General features: G+C 44.4%; 1 protein-coding gene across 7 annotated transcripts in view; it reads left to right on the top strand.

Moving 5' to 3' along the window:
* LOC147615621 (protein PIN-LIKES 7-like) overlaps positions 1–19,367 on the top strand; it is a 64,685-nt gene extending 45,318 nt beyond the window's left edge. For 2 of the 7 annotated variants that reach the window (XM_086778138.1, XM_086778143.1), the window contains exons 2-13: positions 6,316–6,380; positions 6,556–6,597; positions 6,848–6,916; positions 7,013–7,094; positions 7,176–7,243; positions 7,412–7,461; positions 7,597–7,765; positions 7,978–8,130; positions 8,305–8,556; positions 8,637–8,858; positions 18,927–18,983; positions 19,072–19,367. In XM_086778138.1, the coding sequence (XP_086634264.1) occupies positions 6,316–6,380; positions 6,556–6,597; positions 6,848–6,916; positions 7,013–7,094; positions 7,176–7,243; positions 7,412–7,461; positions 7,597–7,765; positions 7,978–8,130; positions 8,305–8,556; positions 8,637–8,858; positions 18,927–18,983; positions 19,072–19,140 (1,298 nt within the window). In that variant the 3' untranslated portion in view covers positions 19,141–19,367. Of the gene's footprint in view, positions 1–2,785; positions 2,864–6,315; positions 6,381–6,555; positions 6,598–6,847; positions 6,917–7,012; positions 7,095–7,175; positions 7,244–7,411; positions 7,462–7,596; positions 7,766–7,977; positions 8,131–8,304; positions 8,557–8,636; positions 8,859–9,059; positions 12,843–18,926; positions 18,984–19,071 lie in introns of those variants that run through there. The other 5 variants (XM_086778144.1, XM_086778140.1, XM_086778142.1 and 2 more) reach the window with 5 other exon arrangements.
* The last annotated feature ends 601 nt before the right edge of the window (positions 19,368–19,968 follow it).

Below are 19,968 nucleotides of genomic sequence, written 5' to 3'. Positions count from 1 at the left end.
TTAATTATGCTCTTATGTCTACAATCATTAATGGTCCTTCTGATCCCACTTCTGCAGACGAGGCTCTTTCACATGAGTCTTGGCGTCATGCTATGCAGACAGAGCTGGATGCTATCGAACGGAATGGCACTTGGATTTTGGTGCCTCGGCCAGCGTAAGGTGATTGGTGTGCGTTGGATTTTCAAATCAAAGTTCCGAGCTGATGGCAGCTTGGACAAGCACAAGGCGAGGTTGGTTGCCAAGGGTTATGCTCAGCGCCCTGGTGTCGACTTCGATGAGACTTTCGCTCCAACGGCCCGAATGACTACCATTCGCACCGTTCTTGCACTTGCAGGACATCATAGATGGCCCGTTTTCCAGATGGACGTCAAGTCGGCTTTCTTGAATGGAGAGCTTACACAGGAGGTTTATGTTGATCAGCCGCCAGGATTTGTTGTTCCGGGCAAACAGGATCATGTGTACCGGCTGAAGAAGGCTTTATATGGTCTAAAGCAGGCTCCGCGGGCTTGGTACCAGCGGATTGATGAGTTCTTTCAGAAGCTCGGCCTGCGCCGCTCTCATGCAGATTCAAACCTTTATATCCTCCTTGAGAGGGGGCTGATTGTTATCATTGTGGTCTATTTTGATGACCTCATCTTTACAGGTTCTTATTCTGTGCGGATCCGTTCTGTTATGGATGCTTTGGAGACAGAGTTTGAGATGACGGATCTGGGCCTCTTGCACTATTTTCTTGGCTTTGAGATTTGGCAGACCTCAAAGGGCATTTTCTTCTCTCAGCAGAAGTACACTCGGGAGATTCTCGACAGATTTCAGATGACTGGGTGCAAACTAGTATCTTCTCCTTTGGATATTGGTGAGAAGCTTTCTTCACTTGATGCTTCTCGAGGGACTGATCAGGGACAGTATCGGGTTCTCGTCGGTTGTTTGGTATGGTTGACCTACTCCCGATTGGACATATGCTTCGCAGTCAGTCTATTGAGTTCCTTCTCATCCAAACCCCGTCAGCAGCATTGGCGGTGTGCTCTCAGAGTTCTCCGGTACTTACGTGGCACTCTGGATTTTGGCATCTTTTATGGCCAAGGACGCACTCTTGTTGGATGGTCTGGCTGGAGATCCAGATACACGGCGTTCGACCACTGGTTGTGTTTTTTTCACTTGGGTCTGGAGCCATTTCTTGGAGCAGTAAAAAGCAGCCTACTGTGGCGCTTTCCTCTATCGAGGCGGAGTACCGTGCAGTTTGTTATGCTGCATGTGAGGCGATATGGTTGCGGAGATTATTGGAGGAGCTTGGTTGTCCTCCTACCGGATCTACTCTTCTTTGGTGTGACAATCAGAGTTGCATCGCCATCGCCAAGAACCCTGTGTTTCATGCTCGTACGAAACACATTGAGATTCAGTATCACTATGTTCGTGAACGGGTTCTTGCTGGAGATTTGCGTTTGGAGTATTGTCCTTCCGCGGAGAATGCTGCAGATTTGTTCACCAAGCCGGTTTCTCAGGCTTCCTTGGCTCCTCATCTTCGGATTCTCGGAGTTTGTTCAGCATCTGGTGTTGAGAGGGGGTGTTAGCACTTTCATCCCCAGTTTCTGCTTTGTATGGTGCCCATTTGGTCCCCTTTTGTATGGCCCTTGCTTGTGGGCTGGGCACCCCTTTTTTAGTATTTTTCTGGGATTTTTCCCAGCCATTCTGGCATTTTTCTAGTGAGCCATGTCCAACAGCTCCAGTCGGCCTGTTTCTGTGCTCCAGTCGGCCAGCTCTTCCCCACTATAAATAGTGGGTGCTGGCCTCTCATTTTTCATAGAGTCTTGTACTTATTTGCTCCCTCACTTATGAGACTATCACTGTCTCTTGCTTGGGACTGCTTTGGTTCAGTATATTCAGCATAGTTTGCTCCATATCTCTCTCTCTCTCTTGCACTCTCTGTTCAGCACATTCTAGTGCCACTCTGCTTCCGCTCTGTGCACTCTTTCAAGTTTATGAGCTGATTATGGGACTGTTTCGAGACAGTTTATCAAATGGACTTTGGTGCTGTGTTTGTATCTTGGCACGAGATAGTTTACGTGTGCAAGATTTGTGTTGAGGCTTTGTGGAAAATCCGGTGTTGTGTGCACCTGCACCTTGGTATCTTGTAAAAGCTTCTCTATCTATAAAGAAGTTCCTACGGGGGGACTAGCTGTTCTGGCTTTGTGCGGTTTTATTGTATTGTTTATGGTTCTTCCGCTTTGTTATCATGCTCTGTGTTTGGTATTTGAAGTGTTGGTCTATTATTATTGTCGTATCGGGTTCCCGCTATTTGTGACAGTGGTATCAGAGCAAAGGCTTTCTCGAAAGCAAGAGGCTTCCTTCCAACAATGGGAAAGAGAAAAGATCAAAAGTGGGGACTACACTGACCAACAGTTTGGGTATTGAGCTTATGGGAGTAGTCATGGGCATGAGTAGTAGACAGCTTGGTCTAAGGATTTATGGATTCACAGATTTTATCCTCGGAATATGGAGTTGGTTTTATGTGCCTGTGTTCAGCACTTCTTCCATATGGATTATTGTGGATTATAAATCAAGCTTACAGGCAAGCTATATGGAGCCATCTCTCAAGATATCTTATGCGTATGCCGACAAGATATTTCTTTTGGTTGCATGACGAACCTAGCAAAGATAAGCTAAGTATACTTTAGTTTTGCAAAGTTGCTGCTTTTTGAAATTTGTTGGAAGTGTTTTTGGACACTTAACCCTTGTATGCTTGCACAAGGAAAATTGTGTGTTGTTTTTTTACCTTGAAATGTTTCAGGTAAACATTATGGTTGAAAAGCCTGGTTTATATGGTTTTTCATACGGATATATCTGAGGACTATGGATTATATTTCTGGTATATCTCTGCTCGAGGATTTATAGATATATGATGGTTATCTTTGGCTCCTTTTGATTGGATGGAGTATGTTTCTGGCTCCCTTTATTTGGGATGCAGTGGATTTTGGAAAAGGCTTCTCTATGGTTTTGATGAATGGTTTATGGTTTTGGTCTTGTGTATTGGATCCAGGCTTCTAGCGGTATGGGATGCTAGAATTGTTTCCTACATAAGCATCTCATATGGGGAGTATTCTGGTGGTATGGGATGCTAGAATATTCCGCATATGCGGTTACAGAACTATGAACTGCTCATCAATATCATGGACTGGCTGATTCTGGATTATGAGTATACTGTGGATTACAATGGATTTATTGGATATCTTATGGATCGAGGATTTATTGGATATCTCTATGGATTTCTTTTGGCGGCCGAAATGCCTGTAAAACTATCTCTGAACCAAGATATATTTATGGAGAACCAGGATCTCTATGCCTGTGATTTATTGTTATCTTATGATATACTGCACTCATGGAAGAGTTGGTGACTCTGGTGAGTGAGTATGTGGACTCATGGAAGGGTTGGTCACCTTGGTGAGTATTGGAACTCATGGAAGGGTTGGTGACCCTGGTGAGTGAAGCCTCGTGGAAGGGGAAACCCTGGCGAGCATGTATGGTTTCATGGAAGGGTCGTTGCCTTGGTGAACCATATCGACATATGAAGCCTCGTGGAAGGGGAAACCCTGGTGAGCATGTATGGTTTCATGGAGGGGTCGTTGCCCTAGTGAACCATATTGACATATGAAGCCTTGATTTGGCATGAAATTCGGGGCTGTTTTGGGCTCCGTACCGGCCTGTTTTATGTACAGTTTATGAGCTGATTCTGGGACTGTTTTGAGACAGTTTATCAAATGGACTTTGGTGCTGTGTTTGTATCTTGGCACGAGATAGTTTACGTGTGCAAGATTTGTGCTGAGGCTTTGTGGAAAATCCGGTGTTGTGTGCACGTGCACCTTGGTATCTTGTAAAAGCTTCTCTATCTATAAAGAAGTTTTTACGGGGGGCCGGCCGTTCCGGCTCTGCGGTTTTATTGTATTGTTTATGGTTCTTCCGCTTTGTTATCATGCTCTGTGTTTGGTATTTGAAGTGTTGGTCTATTATTATTGTCGTACCGGGTTCCTGCTATTTGTGACAGCGTTTTTGCATCCTCAATTAGCTTTGCGCATGTGCATCATGTAGCATTAGTTTGCATGCACAACTAGGTCAGGTCTAGGTAGGTAGCCATGATATTCCATGAAAATGACCCGGCCTTAACTCCACCTGGCTTTATGCATCGAGGACATCTGTCAACATACTAAAACGCTCAGCAAACCGCGATCATGCTTCCACCGGGAGCCACTCTTGCTTGGCTTGCGTTTGTTGCTACTGCTGGTTTACTAGGAAACTTGTAGGTACTAGCCAAGGGATTTCCTTTCACTTCTTGGAAAGCTTCTAGAAGCGTCTGTGGGGCAGCTTTCGGCCAAAAAATGTCACATTCTTCCTTTGGCAGTTAGCCCACCGCAGCTTTGTATTCGGCACTTGGTTGGCCATAGCAGGACGGCTGATGCAGTGTGTGCACATTGCAACCACCCTCTGGAGTTGGAGCAGCACTGCCTCTGGGACTGCCCCAAAGCGCAACAGGTTTGGCAGAGGATTCTCCACCTATACACGGTGGGGCTGCACATTATCACCTAGGGGGGTAGTTGGCATGGGCATGACAGGGATCGGCCAAGCCTGCTTCTTTGAGGAGGCAGCGGGAGGTCAGGCTCTTCGATTATCTCGTTGTAGAATAGATGAAGTACATAATCTCGACCTATCATGAGAGACCTGGTCTGTAGGCACTAGTCAGAGATGTGATATCATTTGCAGCATTGCTGCTTGGCATATATGGCAGGCTGTTGCAGTGAGGCCATTGAGGGCACAAACTGCGCACAATCCCCCCCCCCCCCCCCCATAGTTGAGCCGCTCCATTTGGATTGATATCATTCATAACCTCTGCGGCCAATGTGGGAAGCTTCAGGGAGGTTTGGATTGCATGTGTAGGCAGCGAGACGCTTTTCTGCACACATGGTGCAAGGTCCTTTTTTCTGTGAAAGGGATGGCGAGATCACTTGGCATTACAGGCCTCTTGTTTGGCTTTTCCTCCCTCCCATTGTATGAGATAGTTCCGTCCGAGAGCGGCCAGCGATGGAGGGAACCACTCTCCCCAATTCTTACTTTGCCTCTATGGAGGGTTCTGAGCATGTACATTTAGCGTATGGCTGCTTGATTTTCAACTAATAGAATGATCTCTTTCCCGGAGAGGAAAAAAACCTGCAGGTGCTAGCTCTTGCCAATGGGTCCAGGGCCAAAAAGAACCCATGCATGAAGTACACCTTGGCGCTCCATACGTCAGATGGGATCGACGACAAAGTCTACTCTGCCAAGGTGGTCCGTATATATCCGTTGCCAAGAAACTGGACATCTACAATACACCCCAATCTTCTGGCTAGGGCAGCTTGCAGGTCACATATACGCCTCTGGCCAGTTTGCTTCCGACGAAGTTGCACACCAAGGTCTTGGCTTCAAGAGAAGCCACTGAGGTGGAGAGGAGCTAAAGGTCTAGTACAGAGAATAGACAGCTGAGGGCGGCGTTGGTTTGGGGAAGATGGAGCGGCTGCCGTCGAATCCTCCAAAAGGGAAGAGCCAAAGGCCTCCAACTGACTGGCCATTAGTGCATGAAACTAGCCAAGAAGTAGCTGGGAAGGCTGTTGGAGGGCTAAATGGAAGGAAAAGCATCCGGAGACACTGGCAGAAAGAAGGGATCTACAGCGAGGAAAGTAAAGAAGAGGGATGTGGGGAAGCCGAGAGTGGGCTTAGGAAACAGGAGCGATAAGGGAAGGCCGGGGACAAAGGCAAAAAGTACAAGAGCAGGAGGGGACTGGTGCACTTGACAAAAGGGTTGGAGAAGGAGAACAGAGGGCTGAGGCAGGGAATGGGGAGGGGCTGGAAGAGCAGCATCAGACAGCACGAAGGGCAGAGAATTAGTGGATGAGCAAATGGGGGCTGGTAAGGGGCCTGTGCAGGCACTGCACACACAAGAGGGTGCGCTAGGGGCTGAACAAGGAGGGGCTGCTTTTGGGCTAGTGGGAGCTTCTGTCTTTCACTTCCTTTTTTAGTTTTACTTCTTTTTCTTTTGCCTTGCTTTTTGGGTTTTGAAGCATGCGTTCTAAGCTACATGCATAAAAATAGAATGAAGCGAGAGTGGCTTAAAACTATCATGTAGAAGGTTCTTCACTTTCACTGTGGCAAATTTCCCAGTTTAAATATAAGGGGGACAAACAATATGCAGCATTAGTGGCAAATGTGAACCTCATTTCGCCGTGCACTTTGAAACCACCCAGTTAATTTTGTACCAAAATGGAGCTGACAAGCTGTTTCTATGATGAATGCCAGGTTTCATTATCTTAATGCAAAAATGTGGACATCTTTCATCCAATACTGCACCAGTGTTAAGTCAGGTGATTGAATGAATTTGCATGTGATAGCTGCACACTTGATTTGTGACTGAAATCTTTCATGCTTGGAGCTGTTGATGCTCTTATATATATTTGAAAATTGAGCTCTGATTAGAATAGATTGGACCCTTGCTGTGTTAATTGGCACCTCTAACAGTTGTTATGTTTGTATGATTAGGTTTCTTTCAATTTGGTCATTCCCTGCTTTCTGATGTCGAAGGTAATTGTATATACTGTCTCATTTCAACATACTTGATGGTGGTCAAATGTTTTCACAGTGTGGTAGTAATCGGTTGTAATCTAGATCTATGTTGGGTATGATGTTTTTTAGATTGTATGTCTGTGTGGGACACACATGTTTTGATGTACATCTATACATACATACATGTACATACTCATCGGAATTTGTCTTTTCTGCTCTGGAGTTTGTGTTCGAAAGAGGATCTCTGAGTTTGGGGTTTTGGTATTAGGTGTCCAACACGATGGCATTACATTGTGAAAGGGAAATTCTCATTTTACCGTTGATTGCTGTCACACAGGTCATTTTCTTGCTGCAACAAGCTCAAGTGAATGCTGAATATATGTTGTCCCTGTTTTTCAGCCAAGTAATTTTTGACAAATTTGTTTTTTCTCAGATTTTCGTTGGGGGCATCTTGGGCAAATTGGCATGCACTTTCTTGTACAAAAGGTTCAACTTTTCCACTTCCAAGTACAAAGGTAATGTTACTGCATTGAAATCAGGTTTTCTAAGGCAAGTTTTGTCTCCCTCAGCAAGGTATTGACCAAAGATGTGAACAGATGTGGCAGTTAAGGAGGCATTGATCACGGCAGCATGTGCATTCGGAAACTCTGTCACACTTCCGTTGGTAAAATTTTTCCAAAGGCACTGATACCATGGCCTTGTGCAGCTTGACAGTACTCTCACTTCTTTTTCATATAATTTTTTTTGTCATAGGTAAGGGGTCCGTCAACAACTTGTTGATGGGTTGAACAATGAGTTAATCTCTTCCTTATTGAGTTTGGGGACTCTGTAGGTGTTTCTGAATGGCATACTGTCGCAGACTGACTATGGCACTGCAGCAGGGTAATATTTCTCAAGCTATGCACATGGGGTTTTTATGAATATGTTGGAACATTTTTTATTTTTTATTTTTCAGAAAGAGACTATGTTGGCACATTTTGAGTGAAGTATCTGAGTAATACCAACTGAAATCTGCAGATATTTGGCTCTTTTCATGGTTGGATGGTCTCCTTGCCTGTGGACTCTGGGATACCAGATTATGAGCTCCACTTCTGGACCTTTGGAAAAACCGAAAAATAATTTAAGTTTTTCCTTGCATAGGTTTATTGATTGGTGGAAGAAATTGATGAATCCTCCTCTTTATGGAGTAAGTTCAATGGAAGCAAAACCAGCATTCTAGAGTCAAGTGAAAAGAAAAGGATCCATCGCCTTCACACAAAAAATAAAATAAAATAAACTAAAAATGAATGTGTTAACCACCCACTGCCAAGTAGGTGGTTATTTTTGGAGTATTTTAGCATGATGTCCTCGAGTATTGTAAATTCGCTTTTTTGATTTTGATGGTATCTTTGAAGACAGGTTCTGATGGGAATTCTTGTCGGAGCCACTCCTTTATCACATTTTTTCCTGCCTACAAAGCACAGATTGCTTGTGTTTGATGCTGGTAGGACAAGAGGACATCTGCTTTCACTCTGTTCCTCAACAGCAGGCATCCTGCAGCCCATCCTAGAGGTTAGTTTTGTTGGAAATGTTACTCATGTAAGAGCTTTGCTTTCTTTCCCTTTTTTACTCATTCTCTGGTCTAATTGGAATCTTAATTCAGAAGGCTGAAATTGAGTCCATGCTCATCTTTCCTTACATGTAAAACAATCTTTAGCAAGTTGAAGAGAGTTGATTGTATTGCAGGCAGCAACACTGCTGGGATCGGCTACAGTGCCGTTACAAGCAATTGTCCTTGCCTCTACTCTGGCCACTTCAATTGGCCATGGTAAGGATATTCAAAGGAAAAATATTGCTAGAAATGATGGCATAGCAGCAAACTCAAGTGAACAAAACAGTGCCAATGGCACTGTGATATCGCTGGAAGGCAAAGCTTTCTGGATGATAACTGTTATTAGACTACTAGTCATGCCTCTCATAAGCTTGGTGCTGTTGACTGTAAGCTTCTGTTTAACAAACCTACTTGAACTATACTTTTGAAATGAAAGACGACTTGATTAAGGTTCTGTATGCAACAGGCCATTCAGCACAGGGGATGGTTACCAGCTGATCCTATAAGCAGACTTACAGTTTTGGTATTGGTTTGCATTTTGGAGGGACTTGGGACAGTGCAGCCAAGTTATTTGTCATTTGAAAAACAGGTTTTTAAAATTAGAAATGAGATTGAGTGCTCTTGGTATGTGATTTTTCAGGTGGTGTCTGCAATGCCAACAGCTCAGAACCTTGTAGTCTTGGCACAGGTGAGTTGACCTTCAGAAAAGTTATGTAAAATTGTTTTCTCCTTGCTTGTTGAAGCTGAAGAGTGCTGTTGCATGTTCTTTCATGCTTACATTCCGTCTGAGTGTGCATTCCCTCTCTAAGCTTCAAGGTGAGAATTGAGAGTTTACATTGAAATTTCAGTGAAAATGCATGTTCAAAGAGTGACTGACCCATATCTGCAGATGGGATCATGGATTCCATTACAGCGACTTCATGAGTGGAGAAGAACGTGGATCATTAGCTGAGGCTGTTCTTATCTTTTGGGAGGCCATGTGTAGAGCACTTGTGCCTATGTGCTAGGGTTTACAAAAATAGAGAGAGAAGAGTCAGAGGAATTCAAACACGAGAGCAGGTCACATTAGCTGAGGCTGTTCTTATCTTTGGGAGGCCATGCATAGAGCACTTGTGCCTATGTGCTAGGGTTTACAAAAATAGAGAGGGAAGAGTCGGAGGAATTCAAACACAAGAGCAGGTCACAAAATTCGGATAGGAGGGTGCCAAGGAGTTCAGATTTGCAGACACCAACTGTCTATCCTCCATGACTGCATCAATACCCAGCAGGGGCTCCTTGAAATCCTTGATCTTTGTCAAATGATGTATCATGGAATCACCTTCTTCCATGGACAGAATATCCAGTTGTCTCTTCAAATATGTAACTCTGGCTTCATTTTGGACTTAATACATGCTGGCTAGAGTCTCCCTAGCATTTCTTGATGTGGTATAATTGTTCGCTTGACAGACAAGGCAATCAGAGACACATCGCTTGAGAATTTCTACTATCGCACCGGATTAGAGTGAAGCGCAATAGGTGCCGCAAATAACTGCACCTCTCTGAGGACTAACTGGTTGTATAGCCACAGGTCTTTCATCATCATCTCAGACTGTCCCAGAGGCCTTTGGCCACCAAAATGTTGTGAAACATGGAATTCCACAAGAAGTAGTTGTATTCCATCCAACTTGTCCTCCAAGGACAAAGAACCTGAACTTTGTCCTGCATCTCTTGCTGCCATGATATCCAAGATACCAACACACACACTGATTGCAAGTGTCTCAAGATTGTGCCAGACACACACTCTCTCACAAAGAGTAGACACTTTGCACTTTGTAACTAAGTACATGCAAATAGATGTATAAAAGCAAAGGAAAAGGTCTCGAAATAAAACCGGAACAACTGAAATAGTTGTGAATCTCTTAGAAGATGCTTTCCCCAAATTGCAGATAGTTGATGTAGAAGTGTGTTCGGTCACTTGAGCAAGAACATGAACTGGTCCACCAATGGACATGAAAGAATCTCGGCCATGAACAGATTTCCACAGTAGAGGCTGAGAACTATTTTTGATGCAAACTGAAGGTAGATTTAGGGCGTAAGTCCTAACCCTAATTATTGCAAGTACACGTCAAATAGGTACGGCTGATTTAGGGGATGATTTAGAGTTCATCTAGGGCTGTAGTAGATGTGCCAACTGGGCAGAAACCCTAAGAGACATGAAAGCTCTAATCTATGTGATCAATTTTAATAGGGGGGACGTTTTTCCTTAACTAGTAGAAGGATGTTTTTGTGGGGAAAAAAAATGTTACTAAAAGGTGGTCTGATCTCAACCCTAATGTTGCTCTTAGATGCCAGTGCTCAGCCCAACGCCTTGTTGCAGATCTGTTTCCAGCACCTCCAATCAGCCTTGAGATGGTTGCTCTTGATTGTGTGCTCGAGAAAATATGAGATGATCAAAATGAGGATCCAAACCCCTTTTTATGCCAAGTCCGATTCAGGTTGGCCAGCCCTATTTACTTTGAAAAATAATATGAAAATGCTTCAGTATTGTGCCCAAAGGGTGTATCATCCAAGGGTGCCTTGCCTAGGCACTTCTGGGAACCTATAGGCTGCTATTTGGCCCCAAATCAGCCCCAAACCTGACTGTCCAAACAGAACACACAAAAGCTCTCCACCACCTACTTGTAGGTGTCCCCACTAAAACCACAACGGTCTTTTTCTGTAGGGTGTAAAAAGTGTTCTCGCAATAACAAAGAAGACCCAATCTAGTTCTTCCAGATGCCAGGCATTGCACAAACGCCTTGTGTCTACCTCCAAGGCTAACATTCCGTCCTTGCCTCGTCATCACAAACAGGCACAAAGAAAACTGCCAACTAGTTATTGACTGCCAATGAGCATCCTTGTCAAATCCCCGAGGATCTCCTTGTAGAGCAATCTTGAAACACGACTCGGAACCTTCAAAACAAAGCCAAACAACGTGAAGGGGGTGCAGGTTTGACTCACCACCCACAAATGATAGCCGTGGGCAAAACCCACAAGTCTTGGCTGTCCCCACTGAGCCACAAGCTGAGCTAACTAGCAAGACACACCGACCAATCTCTACTCCATGACATCCCATACCGCCATGGAGCTATCCTCGCGGGCCTTGAGACTGCTGCCGGCCTCGGCTGCATAAAGCAGGTGCACGTCTGCACTAGATCCAAGCTCCTGACAGCAAAGCTCTCGCAAAGACTCGCGAGACTCTGACCAACTGACTGACCTTTGGCCACCCTTTTATAGGCTCTTGGCCGGTCACCGGGTGTCCACACTTGGGTGCCCACCCATCAAGGCGTCCCCACTTGGGCGCCCACTTGTTAGTCTATGCCTAGTCCAGCTCGCCAATCAGCCTACCTAGCTCCAAGCTACCCCAAGCCTCGAAGCTAGTCTTCTTGAGGAGTAACTAACTGGTCTACTCCACTCAGTACTTCCTTAAGTCTACTGACATGAAATACGGGATGAACTTTCACATGAGAAGCCAAGTCCAATTCATATTCAACTGAACCAATGCGGCGTTTAACCTGAAATGGTCCGCAATAATTTCGGAGATCGACCGTCCGTAAAGTCTCAGAATCTTTCGGAGCTCGCAAATATACCATCGTTCCTTCAGAGAACTCTCTTGGGGAACGATGTCTATTAGAATAAAATCTCTCTGTCTTTAGCGCTTCTAATAGATTCCTTTGCAACTTGTAACATTTCTTGCATGTCTTGCAAAAAAGTACGTGCTGCATCATGCTGAAGTTCTGAAAATCCCACGGTAACAGGTGATCTGGGTTGAAATCCGTACATAAGCATAAAAGGACTAAAACCTGTACTCGTATGCTTAGCACTGTTATATGCAAATTCTAACATAGGAAGATAATCCTCCCATGAACCTTGTCTTTTGGAGACATATGCAAGAAGCATGTCCTCCAAAGTCTGATTCACCCTTTCAGTCTGGCCATCAGATTGAGGATGATCCGAGAAACTTAGATTCAAAGTTGTTTCCAACTTCTCAAAAACAAGCCTCCAAAAGTCAGTTGTAAACTTAGAGTGCTTGTCATTGACTATGTTCTGCGGTCATGGTTGTCACGGTACGAAAATACGATACTGCATGATACGATACCGTACGGGAATTTTTGGTACGATATGAAATTTTCGGATACCGTACGACAAAATATGGTTTTTTTTTTAACACTTACAACCAATGGAGCTTCAAGCTTGAATGTGAGGGAAGGTTGGGAGGGGAGGAGTCTACAGTGCTTGAGGAACCAAAACATGGATATGTGTCTCTCCCAATTGGATCTCCCGATTGTCTCCAAAAAGAACCTGGATGGGTAATGCAATACCAAAGGTCTCCCAGTGTAGCGTTTATGACTAAGGGACCGTCCTTGCACAAATACGAGCAGTGCATCTAGGGTGATAGGTTTAGGGACTCCTCTCTAGATCAAAATGGCCATGTCCAAATCTTCTCTCTCGTACATAACTTAAGAATCTAACTATCTAGCCTACCTATACCAGGGATCTCCAAGTGATGTAGCAAGATTCTCTCATCCTACCAATCAAGTATACACTACCAGTCTACCTTGCCAGATTTTTAAGGTCTCTCAATAACCCCATATGGAATACTGAGTGGACACGAAAGTTGCGAAGTATTGCGAGCATTTGGGATTTTCGTTAAGCAGGGTTTCTATATTTTTTTAAAGCATTTGGAATTTTTTTTTTCAAAGGATTTTTTTTTTTGGGGGGGGGGGGGGGGGGTAACTCGTACCGTACGATATCGTACGGTATTGTACCGTACGAACCCATTCGTACCGGTACGAGAAACAACTATGTCTGCGGTAAACCGTACAGTCTAAACAATTGCTCGATAAACTGCCTTGCTAATTGCGTAGCTGTAACAGTCTTCCGTGTAGGTAAAAATCTAGCCATCTTTGTCAAGCGGTCCACCCCAACGCAAATAGAATCGTGGCCTTGACGTGTTCTTGGCAATCCAGTAATAAAATCCATGGAAATACTTTCCGACTTATTACCTGGGATTTGCAAAGGATGCAACATCCCAGCCTGTCTAAATCATTCAGCTTTATTTGCTTGACAGATATAACACTTGAGGACATAATCTTCTACATACCCTTTTATCTTTGGCCAATAGAAAGTGTGTCTCACTAAAGCTAATGTCCTGTATACCTTGGGGTGTTCAGCAGAAGGGGTGTCGTGATACTCCTTAAGAATCTTGGACCTAATGTCCGGGACCTACGGTACACAAATTTTGTCATTACAGAATAGTAAACCATTCCGAATCATAGGATGCTCAGTCAAGGAGTCTTGGTCAATCAATGAGCTCCCGTCCTGGATCCTCTCCCGATGGTAGGCTGCTCAATCATTGAGTCTTGGTCAATCAATGAGCTCCCGTCCTGGATCCTCTGTCGATATGGATAAAAAATAACTATCAGTCCTGCAAAGCCCTCTCATTGACTGAAATAAGTCAGTGAAAATCTCGGTGAACGACAAAGTATTCACCTCTCTGATCCGACTAAGCGCATCTGCTACACTATTCATGGATCCCTTTCGACAATGTATTTCAAAATCAAAATCTTGCATTAACTCTACCCATCTAGCTTTTCGTCCTTTCAAATCATCCGCATCACACACATACTTGATTGATTGATGATCAGGCAATACCACAAACTTGGAGCCATATAAATAATGCCTCCAAACCTTGAGAGCATAAATGACAGTGTAAAGCTCCTTCTCAAGGGTTGGCCAACGAGATTGAGTGTCATCCAGCTTTCGACTCTCGAAAGCAACAAGGCTACCATCTTGGAATAGAGCAGCCCCGAGCGCATAGTCACTCGCGTCAGTCTCAAGAACATAAGGCCGACTAGGATCGGGTAGTGCTAAGGTAGGTGCTTCCTTGACTTTATCCTTCAAAAGTCTGAAGGCCATATCCAAATCGTTATTCCAAGGGATAGGCTGATTCGACTTACGTTCACGACCTCTCAACAAGTCGGTCATTGGTAGTGTGAGCTGAGAGTACTCCCGCACAGATTTTGGAAGAAAGACAACAAAACCGACAAAAGAACGAAGTAGTCTCACTGTCTGCAGTATCGGCCAAACCAAAATCTTCTGAACTCCGTCATAGTCAATGCTCGATCCGTCTCTTGTAATCTTGTGTCCCAAGTAAATAATTTCTGTCATAAAAAACTCACATTTACTTAACTTAGCATACAGTCGATATTGTCGTAAAATAGTCAAGACAATCGTGAGGTGTCTAACGTGATCCTCGAGAGTTCAATTGCAAACTAAAATATCGTTGAGGAACACAACCACGAACTTCTCCAAATGTTCACGAAAAAGATCATTCATCATTTGCTGGAAAGTGGCTGGAGCATTGGTCAATCCAAAAGGTAGTACGAGAAACTCGTAATGGCTATATCTAGTCCGAAAGGCAGTTCTTTCAACGTGCCTTTCATGAATACGTATCTGATGATAGACAGTACATAAATCGATCTTTGTGAAATACTTCGCTTTGACTAAACGGTCAATCAGGTCATCTGATCTAGGGAGAGGATAGCGGTTCTTGACTGTCACTTTGTTTAGTCTCTTGTAATCTACACACATTCGCTAGGTGTTGTCCTTCTTTCTCCTAAGTAACACAAGCGCACCCCAAGGTGATTTACTTGGACGGATTTGGCTCATCCTAAAATAATCTGTGAGGTATTTGGCCAACTCATCTTCCTGAGTCTGACTCATCCTGTAGGGCGGAATGCTAACAGATTGAGCTCTAGGGACTAGATCAATACGATGATCCATTGCTCTTTTGGGTGGTAAGTTGGATGGCAGCTCCTTAGGAAATACATCATAAAACGAGTCAAGTAACTTCTTTAATTCTAATTTATTGACATCCATAGTAGGTATGAGAAATGAAGAAAGTGGAATCAAGACACAGTGGAAAGCAATATACAAAGAAGAATCCATTGTATTTCCAAAATCAACGGTGTTTACAAGAGGTCCCTGAGAGGGATGTATACAATCACATAGGATACAATATTGGGTGTTCCTATGGTCGTCGTGTCCAGACCCAATTTTTGCATAAGTTTGTAATTAACAAAGTTGTGTGAGCTTCCATGGTCCAGAAGAATGTGGATTGTATGGCCATTCACTTCTCCATAAACTCGGAGAAGATTGTGCAAGCCAAAAACCTTAAGAGTTGAACAAGACAATCAGAACATGAACAGGGCAAGAAAGTAGAGTGACTGAAGTACCTGTCGAATCCCCGAGGATCTCCTCGTAGAGAAATCCTGAAACACGACTCGAAACCTGCAAAACAAAGCCAAACAACGTGAAGGGGATGCAGGCTTGACTCACCACCCAGCCATGACAGCCGTGGGCAAAACCCACAAGTCTTGGCAGTCCCCACCGAGCCACGAGTTGAGCTAACTAGCAAGACGCACCGACCAATCTCTACTCCATGACATCTCATACCGCCACGGATGTACCCTCACGGGCCTCGAGACCGCTGCCGGCCTCGATAGCATAAAGCAGGTGCACGTCTGTACTAGATCTAGGCTCTTGATCGTAGAGCTCTCGCAAAGACGCGCGACACTTTGACCAACTGACTAACCTTGGCCACTCTTTTATAGGCTCTTGGCTGGTCACCGGGTGTCCACACTTAGGTGTCCGCCCATCAGGGCGTCCCCACTTGGGCATCCGCCCGTCAGTCTATCCCTAGCCCAACTCGCCAATCAGCCTGTCCTGCCTAGCTCCAAGCTACCCCAAGCCTCGAAGCTAGTCACGTCATGGAGTAGAGATTGGTCGGTGCGTCTTGCTAGTTAGCTCAGCTCGTGGCTCGGTGGGAACAACCAACACTTGTGGGTTTTGTCCACGGCTGTTAAGGTTGGGTGGTGAGTTAGGCCTGTACCCCCTTCACGTTGTTTGGCTTTGTTTTGCAGGTTTCGAGTCGTGTTTCCGGATTGCTCTACAAGGAGATCCTCGGGGATTTGACAGCGGTATCAAAGCAATCCTGAAACACGACTTGAAACCTGCAAAACAAAGCCAAACAACGTGAAGGGGGCCCGGGGTGCAGGCCTGACTCACCACCCAACCATGACAGCCGTGGGCAAAACCCACAAGTCTTGGCAGCCCCCACCAAGCCACGAGCTGAGCTAACTAGCAAGACGCACTAACTAATCTCTACTCCATGATGTCCCATACCGCCACGGAGCTACCCTCGCGGGCCTCGAGATTGCTATCGGCCTCGGCTGCATAAAGCAAGTGCACGTCTGCTAAATCCAGGCTCCTGACCGCAGAGCTCTCGCAAAGACTCGTGAGACTCTGACCAACTGACTAACCTTGGCCACCCTTTTATAGGCTCTTGGCTGGTCACCGGGCATCCATACTTGGGTGCCCGCCCATCAAGGCGTCCCCACTTGGGCGCCTGCCCGCTAGCCTATCCCTAGCCCAGCTGGCCAATTAGCCTGCCTAGCTCCAAGCTACCCCAAGCCTCGAAGCTAGTCTTGTGTGCGTGTTGCACACGGTAGATACACTCTGCGCACATGACAATCCTCCTGAGCCAACACCTCGTGTCGTAGTGCTGATTTTTGTACAAATTCTGGAAAACACTCTCGATCAAAACTTGAGCTACCTATGAATCTCCACACGTGGACCACCATCCTTCGCTTCCCAAAGACCCACAGAGGTTTGCCGATGAGAACGAATCAATCGAAAATCCACGGCTCCATAAAACTGCTGCATCAACCTTATATCTGCTGGCACTTCCAGCGGGCACTAGTATTGCTTAGACCAGCATCTCCGTGCTTCATGGGCACCAATGCTTCGTCATTCCTATGAGTACCTCCCTGTGGAACATACTACACCCTATGATACACTGAGTGCCTTTTGTGATCAGCTACTACTGAAAAAGCTACCTCCGTTGAAACCTCATCTTCTGGCACGACTTCTTGTGGAGAAGACACATCTATGGAAATGTCTTCATGCAGTGGCAACTCTGCTCAAGAAATCACCTGTGTATCAAAGAAAGTGAAGACTCTTTATGTTGCTATTAGATGCTAGTGCTCAGCCCAACCCCTTACTGCAGATCTTTTTCTAGCACCTCCAATCAGCCCCCAGATGGTTGCTCTTGATTGTGTGCTCCAGAAAAATTGAGATGATCAATGGAGGATCTAAACTTCCTTTTTATAGGAAAAACATGCCAAGTTGGATTCAGGTCAGCCAGCCCTTTTTACCTTGAAAAATAACATCAAAATCATTCGAGATGCTTCAATATAGTACCCAAAGGAGGGCAATTCTGGGAACCTATAGGGCTCCTAAATTGGCCCCAAATCAGCTTCAAACCTGGCTGTCCAAACACTACCTCTACATAAGTTGTCCATTGCCTACTTGCAGGTATGTCACACCATGGTTGTCAGAAATATCTGTCCAGAAAAGAAACATGTAGTGAAAAACTAATTTAAATTCACTTACATATACCTAAACTAATACTCTTTTACTTCAGGGAGGCTGGAGCATTGTACTCAAACGTACAAGGTTGTCAAACATACTTTAATAGAAAGCTTATGCATTTGTAGCATGTTGCATGTGTTTTTTTTTTCTATTGTACATCATTATTTCTTTTTAACTTTGCTTTTGGGAATAGATTTTATTCCTTGCTCACCAAAACTATTCATGGATAAGATTATTAAAATTTTCAAAGAAAATTCTTAATAATATAGCTCTCTAGAAAAGCCTCACAAACAATCTAGTGACAGTGTAAGCCACACTTTTGGGATGTTTTAGTGGCACTTTTGCAACATTTTAGCTAGGGTAGGAAAATAGAGGGTTTAGTGAGGGATATGAATTGTACTGAAAACTGAAGAAAACTACAGAATTGTACGGAATAACTGTTTCTCGGATATGCCAAGTCAAGCCTAGAACCTCTGTCTGGAGGATCATTGATGGCTTAACTGAAGGGAACACTCTTGCTGCTGATTTGCAGAAATTCCAGGGTGCTCACAGTCATGAAAAGGGATTTGAGAGTGTGGGCTGTAACAAAACACAGTAAAATGAGAAGGGGGGATGGGGAAGGCTTCTTATAGGCCAACACTTGCAAGTCGGCTACATAGAGCCGGTCGGGCTGCTCATGATATACTTCTTCTCACACGCATTATAGATTATTTACAGGTTCTAAGGCTGCCTTGCCTGCCCAGCCCACTCCTGCTGCACAACCTGCCCTTGCCCGGGTAGGAGCCCTGGCCATAATGGTCTGACCTGCCTGCTTCCCAGACCTGGTCCTGGCGGGGTCCATGCACTTCAATCCCAAGGCAACCCCTCCCTGACAGAGGCTACCCACCTTCTGTATGGGACCAAATTGCTGCAATTCTTCTGGTCTTAACCAGATTTGGAGAGAGATTTGTCACAATGGCTGTTTTGTGATCAAATACTCACAGACACCACTCACTTAGGCCCCAGGGCATGAACAAGTAGTAGTGAACTCGTGACTTCATGCTGGAAGGTGGAGGTTTTACCTCCTGAGCTGTGGCTGTAATATTTTCACACTTCGTAGAAATGAAAACTGAAGATTAAACGGTGTATGTGTGGGCAGGTACATAGTTTGTTGCAATTTGCATCATCATGGATCTGTATCTGTTTCTTTTTAACTTGGTACACCCATGTAGAGGCTTTGTGGGTTGGTTGAGATTCAACTTGCTGTCCGTTTGTATGAAGGCTTGAGTGGATCATGTTCTGATTCTGTTGCCATGAATGTCAGTTGCATTCCAACACACGGCCTTTTACTGGTGTGCTGGCAAATCTTCTTGTGAGACAGGTGTGATGTCCATTCACCCTTTTCCCCGTTTCATTCGTTCCCTCCAGAAAGCCTATTTTAACTGCTCTCTATGACTCTCTTTCTGCAGTATCTGTTTTCAGTGGTATCATTGACAATCTGGATGCCGATATTTTTCTCATATCTATGCATTGGCTAACTACCACTGATCCTAGGGTCTTTCTGGAGTCCAGAAAAGACCAACATTTTAAAGTACCGAGAAGGGGTTTGTGACTGTGATTTCCACTTTTATTTTTATTAAACCAAGGTGCTTCATCATGCCCAAGCTCACACATGTGTTACCCACCTGCACGCGCACAAAAACTTGTCCAAAATCTCAATAATATATAGAGCTCAACTTTGTTGGCAAGATGAGTATATGACACAGTGTTTGGCTTGCAGAGTTAATCTTGCTGAGACTTGAGTCGTCATGCTGTCTGTCATGATACTTTAACATTATTTAATCCTTATATTATGCCTTTTATGGCGTCTTATCTGTGATGGAGTGCACAAGAAACCAAGCTAACAGCAAGCACATTGACTAACTGCATTACTGGAAAGAGATCATAGTCATGCTGAAAGTCAACCCAAATTTATGATCCGAGATTTGGTTCAAACTCTATCCAAACAGGATATGCAATAGAAAAACGGGCGTAGCTCCTTATCCCAAAAACCAAACGGGATTGTTGAGGGCTCTATAAGAACCCATAATAGTGTGGAATAAAGCCCAATATTCAATTTAAGTTCAATCCAAAACCTCTCAACACTTTTTAAAAAACTGTTGATTATGTCAATTGTCAACCGCGCAAGCAACCAACTTACAAACCAATGCATATATGCAACCCAGTATATCCAAAGCATCATAATGTATCCAAGTAGTATCCAATCAAGGCATTTTGACTAGATTTTGGTAAAATTTTAACATGACCTTAACACGTTTATGAGTCAATCTCAATCACTATATCCAATATCAATGTGTCCAATAATG

Source organism: Cibotium barometz, chromosome 39 (assembly GCF_041138505.1).
Source record: "Cibotium barometz isolate CiBa-2024 chromosome 39, ASM4113850v1, whole genome shotgun sequence".
NCBI lineage: Eukaryota > Viridiplantae > Streptophyta > Polypodiopsida > Cyatheales > Cibotiaceae > Cibotium > Cibotium barometz.
This window is presented reverse-complemented; position numbering and strand designations above follow the sequence as displayed.